This window comes from Nycticebus coucang, chromosome 10, assembly GCF_027406575.1.
Source record: "Nycticebus coucang isolate mNycCou1 chromosome 10, mNycCou1.pri, whole genome shotgun sequence".
Classification (NCBI taxonomy): Eukaryota; Metazoa; Chordata; class Mammalia; order Primates; family Lorisidae; genus Nycticebus; species Nycticebus coucang.
The window spans coordinates 93,169,695-93,197,610 of record NC_069789.1 but is presented as its reverse complement, the minus strand read 5'-3'; the positions used below and the strand labels follow the sequence as shown (position 1 = coordinate 93,197,610).

Genomic DNA, 27,916 nt, shown 5'->3' with positions numbered 1-27,916 from the left:
CTGTGAGCTGTGATGTTACAGCACTCTATGGAGGGTGACAAAGTGAGACTCTGTCTCAAAAAAATAAAACAAACAAAAACATGTCTTGGAGATAGTTTTATACCAAAAACATAAAGAACTTCCTTATTCTGTTTTTAATGACTGCTAAGTTTCCTTGTGAATAGAACAATTGCACAATTGCAGGTAAATTAGGAGCCTGGCATTATGGGTTCAGACTGAGATACATTTAGTGAAAGAGAGGATGCCTTACATTGTACAACAGATTAACATTCACGATTGCGAAATATGTGTTGGGCACTGTTCTAACCATTAAAAAAAAATGGCTTTGTTGCAATAGAATTGCAATAGAATTCATGTACCATACAATTAACTCCAAGTGTACAACTCAACAGGTTTTTTTTAGTATTTTCAGAGTTGTGCAAGCAACCATTACTATCATCTAATTTCAGAACATTTAAATCACTAAGCACTGATTACCACTTTCCCCACTTCCATCCCTAGGCAACACTAATCTACTTTCTGTTTCTATGGATTTGCCTATCCTGGATATTTACTATAAATGGAATCATACAGTACGTGGCCATTTGTGACTAGCGTCTTTCACTTAATACAGTGTTTTCAAGGTTCATCCATGTTGTACTTTGTATCAGTATCCTTTTCCTTTTTATTGCGGAATAATAATCTATTGTATGAATATATCATATTTTATTTATCAATTCATCAGTAAATGGCTATTGGAGTATTTCTAGTTTTCAGCTATTATAAATAATGTGTCTATGAACATTGGTGTACAAGTTTTTGTGTGGCTGTCTTTCATTTCTCTTGGGTATCTACAAGAATTGCTGGGTCATATGTAACTCTATTTTCTAACTTTTCGGGACTGCCAAACTGTTTTCCAAAATGGCTTTCCTGTTTTCTCTTTTTCTTTCTCTCTCTCTCTCTTTCTCTCCTTCCTTCCCTCCCTCCTACCCTCCCTCCCTCTCTCTTTTTTGCAGGGTCTCTTGCTCAGGCTGGTCTCAATCTATTCTTAAGAGATCCTTTTCACCTCATTCTCTCAAAGTTCAAAGATTATAGGTATGAGCCACCGTGCCCAGCCTACATTTTATGAGTACATTCCTACCAAGAGTATATGAAGGTTCTGATTTTTCCATGCTTTCAACAAACTTGTTATTATCTGTCTTTCTTATCACAGCTACCCCAGAGGGTGTGAAGTTATATCTCCTATGGTTTTGATTTGCATTATGGCTGACAATGATGTTGAGCAACTTTTCTTGTCTTATTGGTCATTTGTGTATCTTCTCTGGATAGATGTTCATACGGAGTCTCTATTCATTTGAAAAATTAGCTTGTCTTTATTGAATTGTAAGACTTCGCCACACATTCCAGATAGAAATTCCTTAGTAGATAATTTAAAAATCTTTTATATCATTCTGTGCATTTTTTACTTTTTTTGGTATCCTTTGAGTATAAAAGCTTTTAATTTTCATAAAATTCAATTTATCTATTTGTTTTCTTTTTGTCACTTGTGCTTTTAGGATCATATCTAATTCAATTGCAAAATAAAATATTTTTTCACATTTTTAGGAGTTATTTTCATAGAAAATTAAAAACCATCTATAAAAGTTAAAGGGAAGAAATATAACATATAATTAACAAATGTGAACATTTAAATTATTTAATAGAGCTGAAAAGTCTGACTTTTGAAAGTGTTATGAAATCTTTTTTTTTTTTTTTGCAGTTTTTGGCCGGGGCTGGGTTTGAACCGGCACCTGTGGCATATGGATCCGGTGCCCTACTCCTTTGAGCCACAGGCACCACCCAAAATCTTATTAAATATTTATATTCAAAAGCTATTCATGATTCCAGTGTTCAATGTTTTAGAATCAGTGTCATTCTCCATATATGTTTGGCTTAGGCCTACATAAAAACACACATTTAAGAGTAAAATGAATTGTTTAGTATTACATAATGTCCCTCATCTTCTATGTGAGCTATTGCAAATACCATACACAGTTTTGAGTACCTTTGGGATCTTAAATTAGAGCCAGAAAAACAAGAAAACAGATGGCTGGCACTGTTGGGAAATGGAATATTGCTATGTAGAATCTATTGCTTTCAAAACATCTGAGAAGGGAGATTTAAAAAGTTGACCCATATTTTCTTTCACCTAAGCACTTCTGTGCTTATACACAGAAGGGGCACTGTGAGCAGAGTCTCTCCGTACTGGTAATTTTACGGACCTAGGGCAGGAGTTTTTTTTTTTTGAGACAGAGTCTCACTATGTTGCCCTTGGTGGAGTGCTGTGGTGTCGCAGCTCACAGCAACCTCCAACTCTCGGGCTTAAGTGATTTTCTTGCCTTTGCCTCCCAAGTAGCTGGGACTACAGATGCCCACCACCACACCCAGCTATTTTTTGGTTGCAGTTGTCATTGTTGTTTCAGCAGGTCCAGGCTGGGCTGATGCCCTACTCACTGAGCTATAGGCACTGAGCCCTAGGGAAGGAGTTTTGAAGAAGCATTTTCTTTTATTCGTGACAGGGTATGTTTCAGATATGGGGTACAGTGTCTGAGTGCTGTGTGTGAGATCCCAAGTAACAGAGGTCCCATGTGTTTGAATATCAATACATTTATGGGTGTGTTTGTGATATGCAGGTTCTCCTGAAGCATGGGTCAAGAATAGAGGCCCTATCTGCCCTACCATAAGGGTAATAGTACTCTTAGGCTGGGGGTGAGATTATAAATATGGCCTTTCTTGAGCCACAGGCGCCACCCTAAATATGGCCTTTCTAATAAAAAATCTCATTTACCATGATAAATGCAGGGAGTGGAGATGCAGGTGGAAGATGGACCAATTTTCTTACTTCACTGACAAAAATAGACTTTACTTGCTGACTTGTATATATGAGTCACTAGGTAAGCTTTTTTGCGGTTTTGTTTGTTTGTTTGTTTGAAGACTTAGTTGCCCAGGATAGAGTCCTGTGGTGTTAGCCAGCTTACAGCAACCTCAAACTCCTGAGTTCAAGTGATCCTCCTGCCTCAGCCTCCCAACTAGCTGGCACTACAGGCACCTGCCACAAAGGCTGGCTAATTTTTCTGTTTTTAATGGAGATGGGGTCTCACTCTTGCTCAGGCTGATCTCAAACTCCTGAGCTCAAGGTATCCTCCTGTTTTGTCTCTCAGTGTTATAAGATTACAGGCGTGAGCCACTGTGAAAGTTTTTAAGTAGAGACTGAGTCTTACTTTATGGCCCTTGGTAGAGTGCTGTGGCGTAACAGCTCACAGCAACCTCCAACTCCTGGGCTTAGGCGATTCTTTTGTCTCAGCTTCCCAAGTAGCTGGGACTACAGGTGCCTGCCACAACGCCTATTTTTTTGTTGCAGTTTGGCTGGGGCCTGGAAACCCACCACCCTTGGTATATGGGGCTGGCGCCCTACCCACTGAGCCACAGGCGCCACCCCACTGTCAAAGTTTTGAGGCAGACTGTGTTATGGTCCATTATTTCACTTCCAAAAAACACGGTTGACAGAGTCCTTTCTGATTCAACTGTGCAAGTTTCTTTTTTCCCTTTTTTTTTCAACTTTATTCTCAACATCAACATGCATGGAAGTTTGAACTTGCACAGCTTATTGGTGTTATTGGGAGGGGTTTATTTCTTTCTATCCATGTGGATTTTACTTTTCATGATTTTTGTGTATCTCAAAACTTTCGTAATGATCCACATATGATGGTTATTTTAAGTGTCATCTTATCTGCCAGTCTATTTATTATTCACACAACTGCCAAAGACAGACACAAAAATATTCATTCATTCACTCACTCAATATGAATTTACTAAGCAGCCTGTTTTCTAGGTGCTTTTTGGAGAATAAAGAACCGAATGACATTGCCTAAGCTCAAGAGCTGGAGGTTGCTGTGAGCTGTTATGCCACAGCACTGTACTGAGGGTGACAAAGTGAGACTCTGGCCTACGGAAGGTTTCAGAGATGGTAAAATAACAACAGCTTCCATTAAAGGTTCACTGAAGGCCTGCTATGTTACAGGCACTGTTGGAATACTGTCACATTTACCTCCTACAGTAACATTCAAAAGTAGTCATTTATGACCATTTTACAGAGAAAATGAAAGACCAAAAAGGTTAAGCAACTTGCTCAGTGCCACACAGCTAGAGTTGCAAATACCAGATCTCCCTAACTCCATAGTGGAGGGGCTTTGTGCTGATATTTGATAAGTCTTGAAAGATGTGCAGGAGCTTACCTATGTGAAATAAGGAACATTCGGGGAAAATCAACAGCATGTTATTCCGGGTCTAAGGAATAAATTAAAATTATGAAACAAAGCATGTGAGTATCTTTAAAGATGCAATCACATAATGGGTAACATTACAACCATTTGATGCACTTGAATAAGGCTCTGTGCAAAAATCCCTTTGTCTGGTTGATTAATAATTTATCCCAGACCCAACTTCTTGTTAACATGTCGATTCTCTCCAGTCACAGCATTCCTCCGTTTTCATAAGTGTTCTCACGTGTGTGCGTGTGTGCTGGGGAAAGGCATTGTAATTGTTTTTTTAGCAGGTGCTCTTGATGACTTGTGTGGATTTATTTTTCTGAGGCATTTTAATTTTCAAGTTGGCTTTCCAGACATTACCAGCAACTCATTTGCAATGTGAATCCATGCATAAGACCTGGACTTGGCCCTTCCTTGAGGATTACTTGGTACTTGGATGTACACGGATTCTTCAGTGCTGGAGGCTGGTTTAAGGTGAGTAAAACCAACCATTCAGAAAACACAAAACAGGCTGGGCTGTGTGGCTTATGCTTGTTATCCTAACAATTTGGGGTTGGAGATGCCTTGAGGTCAGGAGTTTGAGACCAATCTGAAAAAACAGACCTGGTCTCTATAAAAAAACAAAGTGATACAGGGTTCCCACTTCCCCTCCCAGCCGAGGGGTGGCGGCATAGCCTGCTCCCAGCTCCTGGCCTAGCCAACAAGCCAGCGCTGCGGCGGCCGGCTGCCTTGCCTCAGCTCTCTCAGAGGCCGTCTTGGGCACTGCGGGCCGGCTAGCTGAGCGGCCTCCTTACTCTGGCTAGGCTGCTGGAAGGTTGGCTATGCCAAGACGCCTCCCACCCGCCCCACCCCGCCTGGCGGCTAATTCCCATGTAAGATCTATCAGTGCTCCTGATACAGTGTTCCCGACTCAGAGTAGAACAGGCCCTCCCATTTCCTAGGCCTAGGCAATTTCATGTAAGTTTCCTAGGCCTGGGCAATTTCCTAAAGGGAATGCCCGTTCACCTTGCCCCTAGCAGAAGGGACTGTATCCATTCATTTGTTGTAACTACAAAGGACCCTCATGCCACTACATATACCCCTAGACAAAGGACCCAGGCTAAAATTTTCTGACTTGGGCCTTTCCCTATACCAGGAGCTCTAGTGCTGTTTGCTTTTTCTGTATACTAAATCCTGTCTTACCACTAATCTAGAGTCTTGTTCCCTGAATCTGAGACCAAGGACCTACTAAAGAAATTCCGGTAATAAAGGCAAAGCAAAAAATTAGCCAGGCATGCTGCACAACTGTAGTTCAAGCTACTTGGGAGGCTGAGGCAGGAGGATGGCTAGAGCTCAGGAATTAGAGGTGGCAGTGAGCTACCATGGCGCCATTGCACCACTCCAGCCCAAGCGATAGAACAAAACAACAGGCTGTTAAAAAAAAGAAAGAAAGAAAAGAAGCTAACCCTCCCCAACTCTATTATTCCTTTCCCCATCTTCTCTATATTTCAAGTTTTGTTGATTTTTCCCTTTTATAACTTTTCCACAAAAACTTGTTACAGATTGAATTTATTCCACTTGGCCTTGACTGATCTTTAATAACTTTTCAGCGTCAGCGCGATCCCGGCGTGGATTAACCAGGGCGGGTGTTCACCACGGGCTTCGCGGGCTTTGTTTCTCGGGCGCCTCTCGCGTGGAGGGTGCGCAGCACTTGCAGGCGGGCTCAGCCGGGGCCCGGGGCGAGCGGCGGGTTCCGGCTTGGAACGCAGCCCGGACGTAGATCGAGGTTTGGCCGCGCTCAGCCGGCCTCAACCCGGACTTTTCCGGGCTAGACCGGCCGACCCGCGGGGCTGGAGCGCGGCGCGGGGCATGCCGGGCGCCGCCCAGGTGGGCAGGTACCTGGGCGGGGCGCGCCGCGGCTGGCGCGGGGGTGGCCGGGCGGCGGCGGAGCACCCGGAAGAGCTGTCCTCCCAGCGAGCGCAACAGGCGACAGCCGAGGGGCCGGGGCCGGAGAGGAGCAGGCCGGGATGGACAAGCTGAAGAAGGTGCTGAGCGGGCAGGACACCGAGGACCGGAGCGGCCTGTCCGAGGTGAGCGCGCCCCGGGCTCTCGGCCCCGCCTTGCGGTCTCCCACCCCAGCTCCCAGCCGGCCGGCCGCGGATGGCGGATGAGAAAGTGGGACAGGACTTCCAGGATTTCTTGGAAAGCAGCTCTGCCCGGTCCTTTTCCTCCTCCCCTGCAGGGCTTTTCGGGGACCCCCGCCGCAGGTGCCAGAGCCCAGGCACTTTGCACTGGGCCGTGGGCATGTGGGCCTTTTTCAGTCCTACGCCCCTTCAGCCCTTCCCTCCAAAGAGAGGGCGGCGCTGGGGGAGTCACCAGGAGTATCTGCGGGCGGGAGGCCGGGCATCTGGGCCGTAGGCCCCATCCCCGCGGTCCCGGGAAAGCGCTTTGGGGCCGGGCTAGGCAGGGGGCCTCCCTGGGTCGGTCGGGTCGCCGGCCCGGGAGAGAGGGTGTCGGTCCCGCAGCCTTCCCAGCTCGCTGCCCGCCTCCGGCGGGCCCTGGTGGCCGCCCCCGGTGCTGCTCGCTGAGTTTCTGCCCCGTTTAGTTGCGGGGTGTAACTCTCCCAGCCGGCCGTGTGCACTTCGCCCTGTAGTTGTAAAACGTCGCCACAGGAGAGCACGGACCACATCGTGTTTTTCTGCCTCCACAGCGTCCGCGCGGACTCTCTGTGGACGCCCGGCGCCTCGGGAGACTGCCCGCGTGTGTGTTTGTTTTATTAGGAAGGTTTTGATCCAACTGAAACTGGGCCCCTGATGCCCTGTGCTCTAGAACGACGCGGAATGATGTTGTTCTATTTCAGTGCTTTCAGTTTTTGTTTTTATTCCTTTCTGGATGACAGAATAACTTTTTTACTTTTTGGTGTTTTCTTTCACATCACTTTCCCCATCTGTAAAATGAAGGTGCCGAACAAGGACACCTTCATTTTCTCAACTGGAAACCTGAGTTTTCCCTTTCCCTTTAACCAATGTTTCTCATTTGCTCAGCAGCTTTCACCCCCTTTTGTGGTTGCTGATTTTACTCTGAGTTTTGTTTTGTAGGGTACTGGTACTTGCACCCCATCCATGAAATCTCCAGAATGTAAATAAAAGTTATTCTCTGAACCTTCCCCTTGGGAATAACACTATAGGAATCAAAAGTTATACGAATTGAGATTTAACTGCTTTTTTTTTTTTTTTTTTGACATTTCCAAACAGCTCGGTGAGTTCTTTTTAATTGCCTTTATTAATTGGTCAAGGCTTGGGAGTTACTTTCATAGGTTCTTTTTTCTTGATTTCTAGCTTCTGTTAAGAACTTTAAAGTTGAACTCAAGACCAGGCTTAAGAAAGGTCTGACACTTAGCTGACTCTCCTTGTTATTTAAAACTTTATCCCCTAGGACTGTCAACAAGTTTTTATGAGCAGTTGAAGTTTAAGAGGGAGACACTTCCTCTGAAGACTCTTGAAGGGGTCTTCCCTTGTTGACGATGGGATGATGGAGACATCACACATTTAGAAAATTATCATGGGCGGCGCCTGTGGCTCAGTCAGTAGGGCGCCGGCCCCATATACCGAGGGTGGCGGGTTCAAACCCGGCCCCGGCTGAACTGCAACCAAAAAATAGCTGGGCGTTATGGCGGGCGCCTGTAGTCCCAGCTACTCTGGAGGCTGAGGCAAGAGAATTGCTGAAGCCCAGGAGTTGGAGGTTGCTGTGAGCTGTGTGATGCCATGGCACTCTACCGAGGGCCATGAAGTGAGACTCTGTCTCTACAAAAAAAGAAAATTATCATGATGCAGTGGACAAACCCTCAAGACTGCACAACACAGCAGAGTTTGAAAACAAATGCTGAGCTTGTTTTTACCTAAACTGGTGAATGCCTGCATTGGATACAATGAAGGGCTTTAATGTGTTGTAAGCTCAGGCACGAATTAAATCTATTTTTAAAAGAATAAGTGCTTCTCTCTTGTTCTAAAATACTTCAGGCAATTTCCTCTTTCTGAGTGAGATTTCTATTTATATGCCTCATTGTATGGCACTTCCTGAGTCTTGAATTCCTGGGAAGCATTTTGTTGCCAATCGATTTCATCCTCAAGGCTGTTTTGGATTAGTTTTTTACTTAGTAGGTCAGTTTGAGGGTCATATTTTTCATGGTTTTGAGGTTGGAGTGCTGTGTGGTGAAGTTTCTGTTTTGTGTGGTAAGTTGGTTAGAATCTCTTTAAGAGGTCACCAAAAGTGAGGGCTTTTTAAAACTTTTGTTCTTTTAATGCAAACCATAAACGTGTGACTAGTACTACTTCTTCAACATCTCCTTTGTAGTTATAAAATTTGCATGTTTCTAATCATAGCCTCATGATGAATTTTCTAATTGATACCTCATCTTCATAAACATACCTTAATTGAATGTTTAGTTTTAGTAGACTTCTGTCTGCAAATACAGATTTTATGTTTTCTCTGAAGGATTCTAGGGACGAGGAGGATATGAATGGTACCTTACCTTAAAGCTCAGGGATAAAGCAGTATTCCTTCCTTACCTTCTTTTGGTTACCCATCCTGTTTCCTTGAACAATTCTAAGCTTTACTACTTGGCAAGAGCCCCTCTTCTCCACATCCCAGAGTCAAAGAACCTTTGTAATTAACTGCTGGTCAGACATTTGTGAGGGCGGTGCTTACAGATCCTATCCAAGTACTTTTAGCTACTCTAATTTCAAAAAAGTGCACGAGCACAGCTGCCAACAACCTTGAATGTAGAAAGACATTTTATGAGTTTGTTTTCATAAATGGGTAAAAAGAAGTGTTTTGCTTAAAACAGAATTGGAAAAATAGCTTCCTCCTTCCCTGACCAAGAGTGCGTATGTAAAAGAACTTGCAACCACATGGGAATTCAAAAGCACATCTTGAGGGCGGGGCCTGTAGCTCAAGGAGTAGGGCACCAGTCCCATATGCCGGAAGTGGCGGACCGGTCCCATTTGCCGGAGGTGGCGGGTTCAAACCCAGCCCTGGCCAAAAACCACAAAAAAACAACAAAAAACAAAAGCACATCTTGAAATTATTCCTGTCCCCCCAGTTTTGGCAAAAAAAGGTAACATTTGGATGGATGCAGCTTGAAAGACTTTTTTTTTTTTTTTTTTGTAGAGACAGAGTCTCACTTTATGGCCCTCGGTAGAGTGCCATGGCCTCACACAGCTCACAGCAACCTCCAACTCCTGGGGCTTAAGCGATCCTCTTGCCTCAGCCTCCCGAGTAGCTGGGACTACAGGCGCCCGCCATAACGCCCGGCTATTTTTTGGTTGCAGTTTGGCCGGGCCGGGTTTGAACCCGCCACCCTTGGTATATGGGGCCGGCGCCTTACCGACTGAGCCACAGGTGCCGCCCTGCTTGAGAGACTTTTACAACTGGTGTGTTGCTTTCCTTCCTGAAGGGAGAAACCAGGAAAGTATCTTTGGTGGAACTGCTTCCTATTGTGGTGATTTTGATTTTTACGAGGGCTAGAATCTCACTGCCCTGTAAAGACTATTTACCATTCTAGATGCCAGGGCCAAATTCAAATTTGATACTTAGACCTTATGGCGATCCCCCAGTTGCCCCCCAAATATATCGAACCTTTTTGAATATCCCTGTTGAAGCCAAGTAGTGCTTAGGCCTAGTCCCCTACCACACTTTTCTCCAGACATGCAACTTGGTTTCTTTTTTTCAACCCGCCAACAAAAGTTTTGGTTCTTGCATGGGTGGTAAGAGTGGTAGCTTTTTGTTTTTTTCTGTCCTCTGTGGGAGGGTAAACAGGTTAGTTAGGAGTCTAATTAGATTGTCTGGGGCCTACTAAAGCCTGATAACAGAACAGATGGCCCATTTTGGAGCCCACCAACTCCAAGGGAAGGGTTTTCCTCAGCATGGAGCACAGTGGCTCATCCGTCAAGGCCAACCAACACTGTGCTCGCTGCTGCTTGCTGCCATCCCTGAGTGTGCCTTCTGTGCTGGGTCGTGCATTGCCGCACAGTTCTGCAAATGCTCTGTGTGTGTGTGGTACTGCAGTGTCACGAGCCCTATTTCACTATGTGTGAATATGTGGGGGTAGGAAGAGAACCTTTTTTGATAGCTGACCTAAATACCTTCCTCCTGGTTGAAGATTAAGCCACTCTGTAGCAACACCTGCCATACCTGGGGAAGCCTCTTCAAGCTTCTGGTTTAACAGGAACTTTGGAGAGAGGGTTGAAAACAAGCCCCTGAGCTAGGGGCAGCCAAGACCGAGGGAGTTACCAGTCTAGTGACCTGTGTGCCCTCTGTCCCCACCTACCTTCCTCCACCAGCCAGGTGGAAATGTGGTAGGAAGCTTTAAGCATATTACCAGATGGGGACTGTGCTGGCCGTGTGAGGTCAGAGTCCTGCATGAGGGTGCATAGGTCTGGCTGTCCTGCTGTGGCTTTGGTTTCTCAGTGGGCATCTGTGTCCAGCTGGCAGCAGCTGTGCCCACTTGTGACAAATGGACAGACTAGGAAGGTCTCAGGTCTAGAGGCTTGGTTGTCAGCTTTAATGTGGGAAAAGCATCACTGGGAGCAGTTCTACTGTTTCAGTAGTTTTTTCTGGTTTTCCTGCTCCAAAGAGGGATTTATCATAATGGCAGAGAGTCAGGATGAGCAGAGCAGCAATTAATTAACTAGGATCTGTCTCACTTGCGTGACTTGGCTGATGCCAGCGCGCTGTAAGTACATCTGTACCGAGAGTGGATGATGTGAGCCGGAGTCCTGATCAGGAGAGAGCCTTCACCCTCTGAGGTCCCAGAAATGGCTGCAGGAGCAGCAGCTGCTTCGTGCTGGCTAGTTGATGTAGGTGAGAATGACCTGTGGACCAGGTGCCTGAGTGTGCGCCCATCCTCTCCCACCTTCCTACCCCCCTCCCCCCCGTTTCCTGAGACCCTGCCTGGTGGACCTCATGGCTTTCCAGTTGTGGCCCCCATCCTGCTAGGGCTGTGGTATTTGCTCTAGATCTGCTGTCTTGCCTTCCTCTTTGTGAAATCAGTTGTGCTTGAGGCAGGGAGTCTATCTCTACCTCTGGAGATGTTCACCTGGAGACACAGTAAGCTAGCAGCTGCCAGAGAGGAGATTGATGTGTGGATAAGAGCTTACAGGTCTAAGAAGAGCTGGATTCTATGACCCTCTGGAGCTGTGGGTTATGGAGTCTGTTTCTTGCCTCCCTAATAGAGATTAACACTATTTCTAAATTTAATTATGTGCTTTCTTCATTTTTGGCAAATTTGTATGTACATGTATGTAATTATGTTTTTTTTTTTAAACAATTTCAGGTAGTTGAGGCATCTTCATTAAGCTGGGGTACCAGGATAAAAGGCTTCATCACATGCTTTGCTATAGGAATTCTCTGCTCGCTGCTGGTAAGAGTTCCCTCCCTCCTGTCTTGCTCCACTATGCTCCTTCACGTCTTTTCCCCCTTTCATCTGTCTCCTTTTTCCTTTTGTTCTTCACTAAAATGAGCAGATGAGAGAAGATGAAAATAAAGGAGGGAGATGGGCTTTTTAGGGCTTCCTCTATGAGCTCCTGGTTGTGAGGCTGGGTAGGGGGGTGGCTCATGTGCCAACACTCTGCTTTAACTTCCAGGGTACTCTTCTGCTGTGGTTGCCCAGGAAGGGAGTACACCTGTTTGCAGTGTTTTACACCTTTGGCAACATTGCATCAATTGGGAGGTAACTATTTTTTAATTCAACCTTAGGGAGTCATTAGCTGGGGAAATAGATGTGGATTTTGCTTGAGGGAGGTGAAGGAGGGTGTTCCAGTAGCTTTAAGGATTTGAAGAGAAAGGAGGTGTTAGAATACATCACAATCATATTGTATTATTTTGAAACTTTTTTTTTTTTTTTTTTTTTTTGAGATAGTCTCACTCTGTTGCTCCTGGCTAGAGTGTCATGGTGTCATAGTTCACAACAAGCTCAAACTCTGTGTTCAAGCAATTCTCCTGCCTCAATCTCCTGATTTGCCCACTACAGGTGCCTACCACAATATCTGGCTAGTTTTTCTTTCTTTCTTTCCTTTTTTTAGAGACAGAGTCTCACTTCATCACCCTTGGTAGAATGCCATGACATCACAGCTCACAGCAATCTCTAATTCCTGGGTTTAGGTGATTCTCTTGCCTCAGCCTCCCGAGTAGCTGGGACTACAGGTGCCCGCCACAATGCCCGGCTATTTTTGTTGTTGTTGTTGCAATTTGGCTGAGGCTTGGTTTGAACCCACGACCATCAGTATATGGGGCCAGTGCCCTGCTCACTGAGCCACAGGCACTGCCCTAGTTTTTCTATTTTTAGTAGAGATAGGATCTCGCTCTTCCTCAGGCAGGTCTTGAACTCCTGAGCTCAAGTGATCCACCTGCCTCAGTCTCCTAGAGTGCTAGTATTATAGGCATGAGCTGCTGTACCTGGATGAAACATTTTGTATATTAGTTTATCTTCGAAGCACCTGGGGGAAAGAAAGAAGTGTATTGATGTTGTGATTTTCCATATGAGGGGACTGATACAGAGCAGTGGGAAGATGTTTTTGGGTTTATAGCTTTTAGACTTATTGCTGCCAAAGACTGAGTTGATGATTTTAACATGACTTACCTTGTCAGCGGCCCTAGGCGAAACTGGTTTTAATTTCATGCCAGACCATCCTGGACCTGAATGGCAGCTCACGTGGGCAGGCCATCTCATGAAGTGTTTCCCAGTAGTAGGCAGTCATTCCACACACTGTGGGTGCATCGACCTCCCAGGTCAAGTTCCTACACACTAATGCTTCAATCACACCCATGCTGACAGCTCCAGTCAGCCTCTGGAGGGGAATACCGGCCTGGCCTCTACCTGAGTGGCCCACAGGAACCTGAACTCAGTCATCTTTGCCCCCCCACCCCACCCCACCCCACCCCACCCCCGCCCTGTGATGTGATTACTTAGCAAGGCTTGGTGTTGACCTGCTGTACCTGGCTCCTTTGTTCCCATGACTGATTGACTTACAAGCCCATTGGATAAGCACTGATCATGCTCTGTGCTGGGCTGTGAGGATACAAAGATAAGTACAACTTGGTCCCTGCTGGTGGAGCTTGCTGGTCAGCTGGGCAGACGCATGTCATGTAATAAAACTGTTGACACAACAGGATATCCTGGAAAGAGATGCTCGGTGAGGGACACCTGACCTGACCTGACGAAGAGTCAGAAAGGGCTTCCTAGAGAAGATGCTATCTGAGCTGGTCTTATCTTTGGCCTGCATCACCTCTCACCTGAACAAGGTGCCTCTGCTGGGTTTCTCTGCCTTTTCTCTTATCTCTCTCCAGACCATTTTCCACTGGGTTGTGAAGCCATTCATTTGCAGCTGTGTTACCTCCTTGAGCAGCTGCCTGTTCCCTCTCTACAGGTGGAGTCTAGCCTTGTCAGCATGCACACAAGCAAGGCCCTTTGAGATCTGGCTCACCTGGGTCCTGCTTCCCAGCCACTGCACCTCCCAAATCAGGCTGAACTTCTTGCTATTCTCCAAATGTCTTCATGCTTTTGTTCAGGCTGTTTTCTCTGCCAAGAGTGCTGCCCTATCTATACCTTCTGTGGTTTGGTGGGTCCTTGATCCTTTGTCAAGACCTAGCTCAGAAGTCCCTCTTACATGGCACTTTTCCTAATTTTCTCCTCCTCCCAGAACTGCTGCTCTCTCCCTTTGGGCTCTCTGTATCCCGTCTATACTTGCTTGGCAGCACAGGTCGCATGTTCTTACACTGACTAGTTCCAAGTCTGTGAGCCACTTGACGGGGGCTGTGCCTGTGTCTTGACTTGTCCCTAGTTGTACTCAAACCTTGCTTTGTCTGGCTGGAAGTACTCATCAGATGGTTGAGTCTGTGACTCTGGCTACTTTTTTAAAGCTTAATTTATAATCAGTATAAATAACAGTAAAATGCTGACCCTCAGAGGTGTTTAATGTTGCCTCTAAAACTTTCTCAAATACTGTATGTAACTCACAAAGGTGTTGATGGGGGTGAAACAAGGTAATATCTGGCATTTAGCAAACATTTAACAAATAACAGATAACATTATTATCATTAGAATTATTCCTTGGAGATTATGAAAGAAAAGGAAATGTTCTACTTTATAACATAAGCTAAGCTTGGTTTTTCTTTTTTTAAATTACCTGAGCCTGCTAGGTACAGTGGCTCACACCTGTAACCCAGGTGGAGGCAGGTGGATGGCCTGAGCCCAGGAGTTTGAGACTAGCCTGAGCAAGAGCAAGACCCTATCTCTAAAAATAGCTGGGCATTGTGGCGAGCAGTCCCAGCTACTTGGGAGGCTGAAGCAAGAGGATTGCTTGAGCCCCAGAGTTTGAGGTTGCTGTGAGCTATGATGCCATGACACTCTACTGAAGGCAACAAAATGTAACTGTTTCAAAAATTAATGGCCGTGCCTGTGGCTCAGTAAGTAGGGTACGGAGGGTGGCGGGTTTGAATCCCGTCCCAGCCAAACTGCAACAAAAAAATAGCAGAATGTTGTGGTGGGCACCTGTAGTCCCAGCTACTCCGGAGGCTGAGGCAAGAGAATCGCCTAAGCCCAAGAGCTAGAGGTTACTGTGAGCTCTGACAGCACAGCACTCTACCGAGGGTGACAAAGTAAAACTCTATCTCTAAAAAATAAATAAATAAATAACCTCAGCCTTTTTGCTTTGTTTTCTTGGGTACATTGTCAAGGAGACAAGGTAGCACCTTCCAGAGATTGGGACCATCTAACCTAGTAGTATGAATGTGATTATAGAGTCAGACCCACATGCATTTACAGCCCTGCTGTGTCATTTAATCCTGTAGTTGGGTTGCCCCTGGTAAGATACTTCAGTGTACTGGTTCCTATTCCATAGGTTGTTGATAGATTAAATGAGAATAATGCATGCAAGACCTTTTAGCATAGTGCCTGGCACAGAGTTAGAGCTTTTCAAATACTAGCTATTTTTACAGCTTTTATCACCACAGGAGGTCTTGGGGGCAGACCCAGCATGCCTAGTCTGGTCTGAATGGCTTCCACGTGTGTTTGCCTTTTAGTACCATGTTCCTCATGGGACCAATGAAACAGCTGAAGCGAATGTTTGAACCTACACGTTTGATTGCAACGATCCTAGTGCTGGTAAGTTCTGCTTCTTAGTAGACTTCTTAAATGAGAGTTTCATTTCTGTTATATAGAATTTTTTCCCTTTTAAACCTGAGGTCTTCTTTCCTTTTTCTTTCGTCTTGATTTATTACCCAATTCCTGTAATCTCATGGCAAAAGAAGCATTCTTCATCTAATAATTACCAGGATCTTCTTTCAATTTAGTGTCAAGGTCCTACCAATTCTAGGAGACACCTCTAGAGGGCCTTGCTTGTCATATTGCCCAACTGACAGTGGTGGTAGGAAGGGACACCTTGGTGGCAGTTGAAGCCATGCACAGGCAGAGCTCGGCGGGAATAACTCAGAAACGCAGGACATGCCTTCTCTGGAGTGGATATCCAGTCTTCTAGAATGGGCCCCCTTTTCTTTTTCATTATCTGACTTTGGATCATATTTATTTGTTTTCATCAGTCTTCCTGAAGTGGGAATGGTTTCCTTATGGTCTGTCATTCTTGTCCCCTGCTCTGACAACAGTGCCTTCAGTTTTGTTATATCTTCCTGTTTTGTCAACCCAGAAAGCCTCTCATTTTTAGCCCATTTTCTTCCACGTGGCCATTAAAATCATTCCAGACCACGTTTTCTGGACTTCTCTTACGTAAACTCCCCGCTATCTAGAACTCAAGCAACCAGCGTGTGGCCTGGCCAAAAAAAAAAAAAAAATTAGAGTTTATACTTTGTGCTCCATGATATCAGTAAGGCCGTGCTTTGTGCTTCACTCCCACGGTTCCTGTGTGTTCTCTGAAATGGTTTTAAGTGCTAATGTATGTTACTTGAAGTTAAAAAAAATAGTGAAGTTGCAAAGTGTATTGACTGCCATTTAACTGAAATTGTACACTGTTTACAAAGCTATTTTATAGTATAGTAAAACTGTTACAATAAGTGGTTTGTCTTTATTTTTCTTAATTTGATTTTAATTTGTATTTTTCAACATTAATATCAAGTCAGTATAGTTTATGGTATGGTATAGTAAGGAGTATAGAATTAGGCCTGTTTTCAATAGTAATGCTCAAAACCAGAAACTAAATTTATCCAGAATCTACCCATCCCCATGGGTGCCAGATAACAGGGAGGTCACTGTATAATTAATATCAGTATTGCAACTTTTGGACCTTTTATTTTTAGTTTCATTTGTGTATGTCTCATTTATTCAAATAGGTTAAGTTTTCTAATGATCACATTGACCATGATCACATTCACTGTTTGTTTTGTGTGGTTTCAGAGCATCAGGCACAATGCTGGGCATAGAGAAAGTACTTAGGACATGTTCATTGAGTAGTTGGTGTTACACAGGGATGGAGAGCAAAGGCGTGACTGCCGGCTCGGGCACCATTTGTTCTTGGCCAGCGCTGATGTTAGTGGCCTGGACAAGTCTCTGTATTTTTTTTTTTTTTTTTGGCCTGGGCTAGGTTTGAACCTGCCACCTCCTGCATATGGGACTGGCGCCCTACTCCTTGAGGCACAGGCGCCCCCCGACAAGTCTCTGTAGAAAGAACTTTCTAAGAAGGGCCTTAGGGAAAGTGTTAGGTGACATGTAAACAAGTAACAGGTTAATGACTGTGAGGTTGACATCTCATGTTAACCTTTGTCTGCACTTTCTATTCCACAGACTAGCCTTGGCAGAAGTTAAAATACAGAGATATGTGTTAAGCCTACTTTAGTGTGTTTGAATGAAAAGATGGCTGGATAGATGGGTGGGCTAGAAATGTGATTTTGTTTGCTGGGCAGAGATGCTGAGAACACTTGAAACTAGAAGAGCATCTTTTTAAAATCTACATGAATATTTATTGGCCAATTTGATTTCCTGGGGATTTTAACTCTTCTCCCAAACATGGGCACTCAGGTGGGTTAAATGCTTTAAAATGAAGGATGTAGTTGATTGCTTTGGCAAGCACAGCGTCTGCAGCCTAACAAGTATTATTGTTGAGTTTGTCAAGAATTAAGTCTTACAGGTTTTTTTTTTTCTCTTTTCTTTTTTGCTGTGTTGGCACTGTATTCATTAAATTCTGTGTCGTTTCTTCCTGTAGCTGTGTTTTGCACTTACCCTGTGCTCTGCCTTTTGGGTAAGTGTATATTTTAATGTTCTGTAACCTTTTTGGCTTGTGCCCCTTGTCACACACGTTCCCATAACCATATCATTTTTCTTGCAGTGGCATAACAAGGGACTTGCGCTCATCTTCTGCATTTTGCAGTCTTTGGCACTGACGTGGTAGGTAACCTTTTAAACAGTCCCCTCCCACATAGCCCTCTGACTGATGCAGCTGGAGGAGATCAAACCCACCTGTTGTGGGTAGGAGGATTAGGGAAGCACAGGAGCTCTTCAAAAGAATTCTCAAGTGATGCAGGTGCAGTCAGGCTCCAGAGCAAAAGCCCATCGATTTGACCCCCTGCAAATAGATGGCATTAGCGGTCTTGAGTGGTCGTTGGAGGCTGCTTGTTTGCCTACTATCCTGTTTATGCTGGGCTTATGGTTGATTTTGAGACATTACAAATGTTATTAAGTCTGAGTGCAAAGACAAAGCATTTTGAGGGCTGGTAAAAGGATTTGTGAGTCAAATAGATGCTAAGGAAATAGAAAAGTGGTAAGAAAAATGAGTGTGAAATTTGTGATGAAATGAATCACTTAGCAGAAGGACAAAGAATGAATTGTCAGTGGGCGATGAGGAAGAGTCAGTGACAAAGAGGAAAATCATGTGGCTGTGGGCTGTACGCCCTGGAGGCCTGTTGGCTTTTGGTGATTCAAGTGAGGACTAAGAAATTATAACTCAAGGGCCAAGCATGGGGAAAGAGCTACAGGAGACATTATTTTCTGAAGCCAGGTGGTGCTTTCAAACTTGTACAGCATCAAGGTTTGGTGCTGGACAGAGAGGTGGTGGCAGGTGTGGAATCTTCAGCTCCTGAGACATTTCTGTAACACTTTCAGAGTTTGTCTAAGGGATGGTGTCTGCTAGAACAGGTTCAGTATATGTATGTGTGGCTGATCTATTGGGGAAAGAAATGTTTGCTGTAACGCAGAGAAAGGAAGACTGTGGAAGTTTTAAAGCTCCCAAGGATCAGTGAAGTCCATGATAATGAATCTTGAGACTATAAGCTTAACCCCTAACCCTTCCTTTAGTAAGTTTGGACTTTTGAATAAAAACACTTTCAAATTGCCTTTTTGAATTGACTGTATTCACAAGTAAACGAGCTTCTGTACAGGATAATATAAGATATGGAGAAGGCTAGTGGTGTGGTTTTAATAAAATGTGCACATTTTGGTCATAGATTCTAAAAGGGCCTGATTTTGGTGCCTTATGTTTATATTTTGATTTTCTTCTGGTGGCAGAAATTGGTATCCACGTACACATGCCTTTCTTTGCTTAAGAACCGGTTTTTCCAAAATAGCTGGGCGTTGTGGCGAGTGCCTGTAGTCCCAGCTACTCAGGAGGCTGAGGCAAGAGAACTGTCTAAGCCCAAGAACTGGAGGTTGCTGTGAGCTGTGACACCATGGCACTCTACCGAGGGCAGCAAAGTGGGACTCTGTGTCTAAAAAAAAAAAAACGATTTTTCAAGTCTGTTTCAAAGTTTTAGCATTCAAATGGGCCTAGATGAATGGCAGTAATTCCCTTCAATACTGATAGTCTGTGTTAGCTTTTCTTAGGGCCATCCACTTACAGCCTGCCTGACACAGAGTGCCTGGCTCTTTAGCATTATGGAGCCTCTTCCCTGCATGGTTCCCTTTTAGGTGGTTGAGTGAGTTAACGGGGATTTATTAAGATACTATTGGCATGGGTTCTTTTGTTCTTTTTTTTTTTTGCTGTATATACAACTATGTTATCTCAGCATTGTTTATAATAGTGAAAAATCAGATGCAGCTGAATGTGTAACAATAAACTATAGAGCAGCGGTTCTCAACCGTGGGTTGTGACCCCTTTGTAACAATGAAAATACATTGCTGCATTAGGAAGGTTGAGAACCACTGCTTTAGAGAATTGAGTGACCTTCAGGTGCTGGGTAGAAGAGTGGAGGACGGGTTGCTGTATGGCCCAGTTAGATCTCGAATTCAAGGAATCCTCCTATCTCAGCCTCCTGAGGGTCTTTAAAGAATCGTACCTTTGTAGAATTTTTGTGCATAGTGTGGTTGGTAGTGCTCCCTCCTACCTTTTGTATTCTCTTTATCTTCTTTTAAAATTAACAGGAGCAAAACAGAAAATTTATCTCAAACGAGTAGAAGTTAAATTCTGTTGAGGAGTTGAAAAATGTTAAGAGTTCAACTGATTGAAATTTTAATTGGTATATTTTCAGAATAGGGCTCCTATGCCATCTGGATATCTGGAATCTTCCTATTTTAGGTAATTGGCACTGACTGACTTGGTTAAAGCTGTACCCCAGCCAGCCTGAAGTTGTAGGGTTTCTCTGCACGTGAACTTTGCTGGCTGCACACATGGCCCAGTGGATGTGTGGGTCTTTGTGTGCCTCCCCCAGGCTGAGCAGGGGAGAGGGTCTGAGTAATTGCAGGTGTTCTTACAGCTTAGAAACCCATTCCACTGTGTAATAATCTACTCCCTTCATTTGATTTGATCTTCTGTTTTTCATTGTAGGTATAGCCTCTCCTTCATACCATATGCAAGGTAAGACTGACTATGTATTGGGAAGTATAATTTCTGTCATTTGAGCACAATGATATATTTGCATAAGGCCTTTTAATTTGCAGTGTGCTTTCAGAGAATACATGCTATTTTATTTATCCTTACTAAAATCTCTTGAGCCTAACTGGTAAATGTTATAAATCTGTTTCATAGATGAGCATGCTAAGGGTCACCCCTCCACTCACCCTAATTGCACAACTAATGATGGGTATCGACCCAGGTCCACCAGTTCATCATGTTGTAAACATTTTACTCTGACACATAGTGTATATATGCAGATTATCTTTTAACCTGTAGCTTGGATTAGGGTTTTGTTTTTTTTTTAAAGGTGATATCATTTGAATATCATTGAGCAAGCGATGGAGGGATCTCAATTTGTGCTTATTTTCTTGTAGTAAGTATCCCACTGATGAGAGAGTTTCAGAAGAGTTTCTGAAGGGGGAAAGCAAGCAGGACCAGGAGTCTGGAGGACCAGGGCTTCCTCATTAGCTGGGTGACCTTGGGCAACTCTCTTGACCCTTCTCGCCTTGGTAACTAGACTGGGTTGCAGTAGATCATCCCCAGAGGCCTCCTCTAGCTCTGAACCTCTTTCTATGATGTTCCTCTCCAATTAGCCACATGATCTTTGTCTCCTGACTCTGTTCTGCTACAGCTATTTAACATCCATTCTTCTTTATTATTACCTATTAACTAAAAACAAGCTTTTCCTTAACTGTATGGAGGAAGAGAAAAATTACGCTTGACCTGGGAAGGAGGAAGAGGGATCTCAGGGGTCATGCATTCCAACTTCTTTGCTACGTGTGATCTGAAAGTGCTGAGGGTTGATTAGATGAGAAGCTAATAAGCCTAACACGTCAAAGGTTGGGTGGCTTTGTGGATAGGTTCCAGGAGGGTGGAACAGTTAGGAAACACTTAAAGCAGATCCGGCCTTGTTGGGAAGTGGTGCCTTGTCTAAAAAGGTTATGTGCAGTGACCTAGGAAGCTAGATTTTTATGTGAAGTAAGCTAGAGCCTATCACAGCTGAGCGTCCAATGAGATGTTGACCAGCCCACCAACATTTGAATATAACAGGTGCCTGAACCAGCTACATAACTTGTAGAACCTAGTGCAAAATGAAAAGGTGGGTCTCTTGCTAGGAAATGATACAAGAATTTCAAGATGGTGACATCAAAGCCTTAAACTCAATACAGACCCTTTAAGTACAGGGCCCAGTACAATTGCATTGGTCCTATCTATGAAGGCTGCTGGTGTCATTCTTCAGGGCTGCAGGTTTGATCTGGATTGGCATGTGTAAAACTTACCTGCAAGTGAATGACGGGGATGTAATTCTATTTAAGTTTCACGTGCTGAGCAGATGGAAATTTGCTATAGTAAGGAAATTTCACAAAGCTAGATTCTACCCTAGTCTTTGTAACTTCTCCTAGAATAGCTTTTCCCACAGTGTTCCATGAGGAACCATGATTGGGACTCATGTGTCCATAGAACCCTTCTTGTTCTCTCTTGCATCTCTTTGGACTGTCGTGCAGAGTGTCTATGACGAGGTCCTGCCTGGCATCATCTTGCTCATATAAATGTGTTAGTCACCACTCCCTCCTCCCTTGTGTGATTCCCTTGTGGTTAGGGCAAGCACAGTTGATAGCACAGAAGGAACAGGTGTCATGCTGCACAGTGAGGTGTGGGGCTGGAAATGGAGATGTTGCTTGAATAGAATCGTAATTTGTCCACGGGGGAAATACCTGTGTAGGGCTACTACAGCATGTTGGTAAGTATTCCGTTCTCATAGAGAGCTTTCTGTGTTAGGGAGCTCCTGAAAGATGTCCCTTAAAAGGTTTCTGCGCCTGTGGCTCTGTGAGTAGGGTGCTGGCCTCATACTCCGAGGGTGGTGGGTTCACACCCGGCCCCGGCCAAACTGCAACAAAAAAGTAGCTGGGCATTGTGGTAGGTGCCTGTAGTCCCAGCTACTTGGGAGGCTGAGGCAAGAGAATCCCCTAAGCCCAGGAGGTGGAGGTTGCTATGAGCTGTAACACCACAGCACTCTATGAAGGTGACAAAGTGAGACTCTGTCACTAAAAAAAGTTTCTGCTGCCTGCTTACATTGAAGAAAGGTCTTTGTGACTACTTGACTTAATGCTTTCTGTCACTATGTCTGATGTTAAAATGTAGCAGCCCTGACTAATTTCTTGGTTTCTGACGGCCCATACTTTATCTTTTTCACTGATTAGCTACCATTTAACAAATACCTATTCTGTGCAGTGCATGAATACCTGTGACCAATCTGTAGGGTAAGCAGGATAACTGTCTTTTACAGGTAAGGTATTTGAAACTCAAACTGACCAAGTAACTTGCTCAGGATCAAGCTACCAGTAAATGTTGAAGCTGTGGTTTGATGCTAAGTGGGCCCGACCTCCTCAGTCCACGTGTCTTCTACTCTGCAGCTGCCATTGTGGGTTCCAAGGAAATTCTAAAGGAAGGCCTTTGAGGTGATGATATTCATTCATCTTTGTGTTTTTTCTTTCCTAGGGATGCTGTGAAGAAGTGTTTTGCCACGTGTCTTGCATAATACACAGCCAATTTTGCAAAGCTTTGGGCAGCACTGTGTATGGAAGCTGGTGGACAGTTTTGTAAATATCTTTTAAACCTCTGTCTTATAGACATGTGCCTTGTATTTTGCAGCAGTGTGTTGCTTGTGATTTGAACATTCGAGGGTTGCTTTTGGAAGCAGTGATGAGTTCCCAAACCTGAATGTCTGAAGCACAGTAGAGAAGCAAGTTCTGTTCTGAATCTTACGGATTGGAATCTTCCTCAAGTATCTTTTTGGATGTTATCTCTCATAAATAAAAAGCTATTAAAGCAGCAGCAGATAAGCCTTGAGTGCCAACAATTCCCAGGCAGCAGGCAGCCCCATCAGGGATTGAAGGGGGTACAACAATAGGAGACAGAATTTTGGGGTCGACAGGTACTTTGCCACTTGGAAACCATCTTTCAGCATGGAAACCATCACCAGTATGTCCCACATCGGTCAGATATGCTCCATGTCTGAGAACAAGAGATTCTGCCGTACATAAGCCTGTAGAGAGACAGGCCATGGACAGAAGAAGAAAATGGATACTTTTTGATGATACATTAATATGTTTTTTTATCTCAACCCAGGCATTTCTCCTGCTGTTCTGGTTCTGCGCCTGACTGTGGGATGTATTTTTGAACTCTTGGTGCAGACTCTTTTTCTCTTGGGTTTTCTTTCCATCTCCCGCTCCCATTCATTTCTTTACTTGTGACCCCTTGGCACCAGATGGAGAGAGAACCAAGCAGCAGCAGAGAACACTGCTATTTCCTTTTGGACAGGAGCCAATCAGAGGGGAACAATCTTGCTGCTCTCAGCTATTTTTTTCTTCATTGTTTATAAATGCTTGCCTTTAAACTGATCTTATTGTCCCTTCCCCTTTGGTGCAGGGCCAGGGGAAAGTGGATGGAAAGACAATCTCTGCTATAGGTCCAGTAGGAAGTAGCCAGGCCTGCCCAGTGACCTTCTTTGCATACACCCCTCCTTTGCACTTCAGCCTGTGCTGGAGGCACTGGGGAGGACCCCGTAAATGGCAGGTGGTCACATCGCAGCCTCATGCCTAACCACATACAAAGTGCTTTTATATCTGTGGTCTCATCTGGTCTTCATGAGAGCCTCGTGATGAAGCAGGGATTTGTCCTCCACTGCACAATGAAAGAAAGTGAAGCCCAGATTAGTTTTCAGATCCACCATAGCACAGTTGTCACAGAGCCAAACCTGGAGCCTGGGTGCCCTAGCTTCAGCCACCTTTATGACCCAGTGTTTTTTGGCTATCTGTACCACCTATAACTTCTCACCAGCCAAGCCCGTGTCTTTTCTATAATAGTTCATGTCTTTTTATGTCAATTCACATGTATCACTCATGCCTGGCTCTCCCTGCCATTCTCCCTTTCTGGAAGGTTCCTCCTGGGTCTGTACGATGTTCATTGTTCCCTTATATTCTCTCTCAGCTCTTCTTTGATGCCTGCTCGTGAATGTCCTGCTTTGTTAGCCATAAGGCCTGGCGCTCCAGGACCTCCATAGTCACCCTGTAAATGAGTTTGTTTGGATTTGCCTTTCTGCTCTTTATCCTAGACTGACTGGTTCGCTCGGGCGGCTCCTCTGGCCCCTCCAAACCAAAGGCAGTGGCCCACTCGTTGTCTCCTAGTTTGTGGCTGATTGCTGAACTTATTTTTATCCTACTGTGGCTGAGAACTCTGGTCTTGGGTCTTCTGGGAGCTGGGGAGGTATAAACAGGCCTCAGGGGGCAGAGGGAGGAGCCAGTCTTCCCAGGCACCTTCTAGGCTATTTTGAACATCCTATCGTAGGCTGAGGTCCCTAAGTACATTCAGCCAGGGAGAGAAATTGTGTGCTACCTTCTGGCTTTTGTGGGGTTTCTTCACTTCCCAGGTGCTTCTTGGAAACAGCTGAGATCTCAGAAGGGCTGTGGCTTCAGCTGATGTGAGGCAGGCCTGGCTAGATACCAAGAGCTCCATCTCCTGGAGCGGTACACCTAGAGGGCTGGCTCTCTGCCCCTTTTCGTGGCTGGACTTGAATTTGTGGGACATGAGGCTGTTACCTTTTAAGATGCCACCAGGGCTATATGTCATAGTGGTAGTGAATGTAAGTGTGAGCTGTGGCTCAATCACATGCTAATTGTGTCATGTTGAACAAGTTACTTATCCTCTGGTTCCTGAGTTTGCCCATCTGTTTAAAATTGGTGGAGATGTAATTGCTGACACATCATTGTGGCATGTCAGTGGGTATGTGTCATGGGCTTAGCATGGGCCCAGCATAAAGTCTCAGCAAAGGGTAGGTGTTACTGGTGACAGAAGGAATGTCTCTGAGCATTCATGTATCTAACAAATATTTGTCTATGTCTGGCACTGTAGAAGCTGCCATGTTTTATTTGCCCTTCAAAGTGATTGCCAGGCGAATGTTATTGTCTCCGTCACCTCAGAGGACAGCCTCTGAGAGGGTCAGGGGCCTGTGCCAGATCTCACCAGTAGGTGGCATCAGGGAGCCAGGCGTTTGTGGCCACTTTGCTCAGACAGCTCCAGTACGGAAATAATCTGGCTTTCCGGCCTTCTAGGATCTTCCACGCCCCTTTCCTTCTGTTGCCTTATCTTTTGGTTGTTTCCCTACTTGTTTTTATCTAGACAGTGGGAGGAAGAAATCCATTTCAAATCTGAACTCTGTTACCAAGCAACAGCAGTGATTAAAAGCAACCTAGTGGGTGAGACAGGAGTAGAGAATGAGGGTGTCAGACTGTGGTTGGTCATGGTCTGTGTTTCCCCAACCCTGTGCTCCACCCTAGCCGTTCACTGACTCCTTGCATATGGGAATGATGTGCCTCCAGCTGTGCCGAGCCCTGCCCTGGGTACACTCTCCTGTGCCCAGTCGGCTCTTTGAGTGCTTTACTAGGAAGAGCATTGCCCTCTAGACCAGGAGAGGTGGCTTCCCCTCCCCTCTCCCGCTTTTCCCAGGCCCTGGTCATTGGATATGGGCAGGCTGTGTAATGGCTTTCTGACTCCACCTCCTGTCTTCTTATGTGAAAAACTTTCTTCCCCTCCGCAGCCTGTGTTCAGGTCAAGACTCCAGTTTGAGCTGTTTTATCTCTGGAGGGGAAACTTTATCTCCATTTTAAGATTTTTCAGTGGGCCAATGATCTCAGTGCTGGAGCATCTGTTTACCCTCGCATAGTGACTTCATGGAACATCTGTCCCCTCCTTTCTACCCTAATCATTGTATGTTCAGAGACATAAAAGCATGAAATGTGTTCTAATTAAAGTTACTTTTTGATATTCCTAGTAGAGTAGGTAATAAGGTACCTGAATACTGATTTGCCTACTGCTTTTTTTTTCTTTTTTTTTTGGTGACAGTCTTGCTATGTTGTCCCAGCTAGAGTGCAGTGGGGTCATCATGGGTCACAAGTGATCAAACTCCTGGGCTCAAGTGATCCTTCTGACTCAGCCTCCTAAGTAGCTGGACAACAGGTGTGCACCACCACACCAGGCTAATTTTTCTATTTTTATTAGAGACTGGGTGTTGCTTTTGCTTAGGGTGGTCTTCAACTCCTGACCTAAGTGATCTTCCCGTCTTGGTCCAACTCCTGACCTCAATTGATCTTCCCGTCTTGGCCTGCAGGAGTACTTAGGATTACAGGAGTGCTGGGATTACCGCCCCCTGCCTGGCTTCTGCTTTTGATTACCGCCCCCTGCCTGTCAGATGAAAGTGACAGATGTTGCAGCCTAGTGATGAGATTTAGAGGAATGAGTTGGAAAATCATAGTGCAGCCCTAGGGCTGTGGATTTCTCTTCTGTAGAACTGTCTAAATGAGGCTTTCCTTGTCTTCTATTTACTCACATACCTTCTGACTAGAGTCAGCTGCAGGATGATCAGATACTTTAAAATTCACAACCTGGCTCCATGCCCATAGCTCGGTGAGTAGAGCACCAGCCACATATACCAAGGCTGGTGGGTTGGAGCCCAGCCTGGGCCTGCTAAAAAAACAATGACTACTACAACCAAAAAAAAAAAAAAAAAAAAATAGCCGGGTGTTGTGGTGGGCATCTATAGTCCCAGCTACTTGGGAGGCTGGGTAAGAGAATCTCTTAAGCCCAAGAGTTTGAGGTTGCTGTGAACTGTGATGCCATGACACTACCAAGGGCAACAAAGTGAGACTCTGTCTCAAAAAAATAAGTAAAATTCACAACCTATTATAAAACCTCATTTTTAGCAAAAAACAAAAAATCCAACCTCAGTGTTTAAAGCTCTTTGAAGCCATTTTATAGATATTTTGCATAGTGTTTTTGGCTTAAAAATCCAAGATTTTTGGAAGTTTAAAATGTGCAGTAGTTTATTTGCAAATAGCATTTTAAAATAAATGAATAGATAATTTTCAGCTGAAACTAAATACAGATTTATGTCTCTAACTCTTGGTAAGAATACAGTACTAGGCGTCTAGATTTTGGGGGGATTTTTATTTAAAAAGTTGGTTGGGAGGTCAAATAGTTTGACTTTAAAGTACTTTCTAATAATTTTTATGAAATTCTGAGATCTTGTGGGTTTTTAGTTGAGTGAAGAAAAAAAAGTGTGAAGTTTGATTTCAGCTCACCCAAGAATAGGGTATACCACTTTGGATGTTTCCAGTTCTACACTAAGTGTACTCTGAGGTCCCTGATGCTTAGCTTTACCCTGGATTTACCAGATTTTTGTTGCAGTGAGGCAAATGACGAGTATCAGAGCCTTTGTTAATATAAATTGATAAAAAAATGACATCCTTTTCTAGTAGGAGATGATAAATTGATAATGGGTTTAGAAATGTGCAGAATAATTTTCTGTAGGTAGGATGGTTTGAAACCAGGGAAGAGTGAGTCCACTAAGGCAGAAGAAATTTTGATATTTAACATAAAAGGTCAGACCACGGCATCATAACAAAACGATAGTGATACATATATTCACAACATAATAGTGCCGCTACATTTAATAAACAGTTATAAAAAACAACAAGAAGGGGGCAAATGGTATAGTCCCCGTGAGGCATCCAAGGTCAAGTTGAGGGTAGGACCTCGGTAAATGTTGCTGTCTGTCCTTCAAGAGTTAATGAGCCTTGTTCTAAATATAAGTGAACCTTGTATTTGTATAATCTAAAGGAGAGCTATAGTTTACATTCGATTCTGTGGTCTCTGCGTAAAAAGTGTTTATTTTGCCTTTTTCAATGTGTTTGCTTGACTTTGCAACCTTCAATAAGGAAAGGAAAAAAATCACCCCCTGAACCCTGATCTGCTGCTTCTGTAATT

General features: G+C 44.4%; 1 protein-coding gene across 1 annotated transcript; it reads left to right on the top strand.

The window, feature by feature from the left end:
• The first annotated feature begins 5,999 nt into the window (after nucleotides 1–5,999).
• Nucleotides 6,000–22,934, top strand: SFT2D2 (SFT2 domain containing 2). Its single transcript, XM_053605986.1, has 8 exons — nucleotides 6,000–6,355; nucleotides 11,599–11,685; nucleotides 11,909–11,994; nucleotides 15,345–15,426; nucleotides 17,474–17,509; nucleotides 17,597–17,655; nucleotides 20,027–20,056; nucleotides 22,595–22,934. The coding sequence occupies exons 1-8, from the start codon at nucleotides 6,293–6,295 to the stop codon at nucleotides 22,632–22,634; spliced, it is 483 nt and encodes a 160-aa protein (XP_053461961.1). The 5' UTR covers nucleotides 6,000–6,292; the 3' UTR covers nucleotides 22,635–22,934.
• The last annotated feature ends 4,982 nt before the right edge of the window (nucleotides 22,935–27,916 follow it).

Excerpts from the sequence above, each read along its gene's own strand:
- SFT2D2 (XM_053605986.1), top strand. The coding sequence starts at position 6,293 with ATGGACAAGCTGAAGAAGGTGCTGAGCGGGCAGGACACCGAGGACCGG. Across the intron at positions 11,686-11,908 it reads GAATTCTCTGCTCGCTGCTG|GGTACTCTTCTGCTGTGGTT; the intron begins GTAAGAGTTCCC and ends TTTAACTTCCAG. Across the intron at positions 20,057-22,594 it reads TCCTTCATACCATATGCAAG|GGATGCTGTGAAGAAGTGTT; the intron begins GTAAGACTGACT and ends TTTCTTTCCTAG.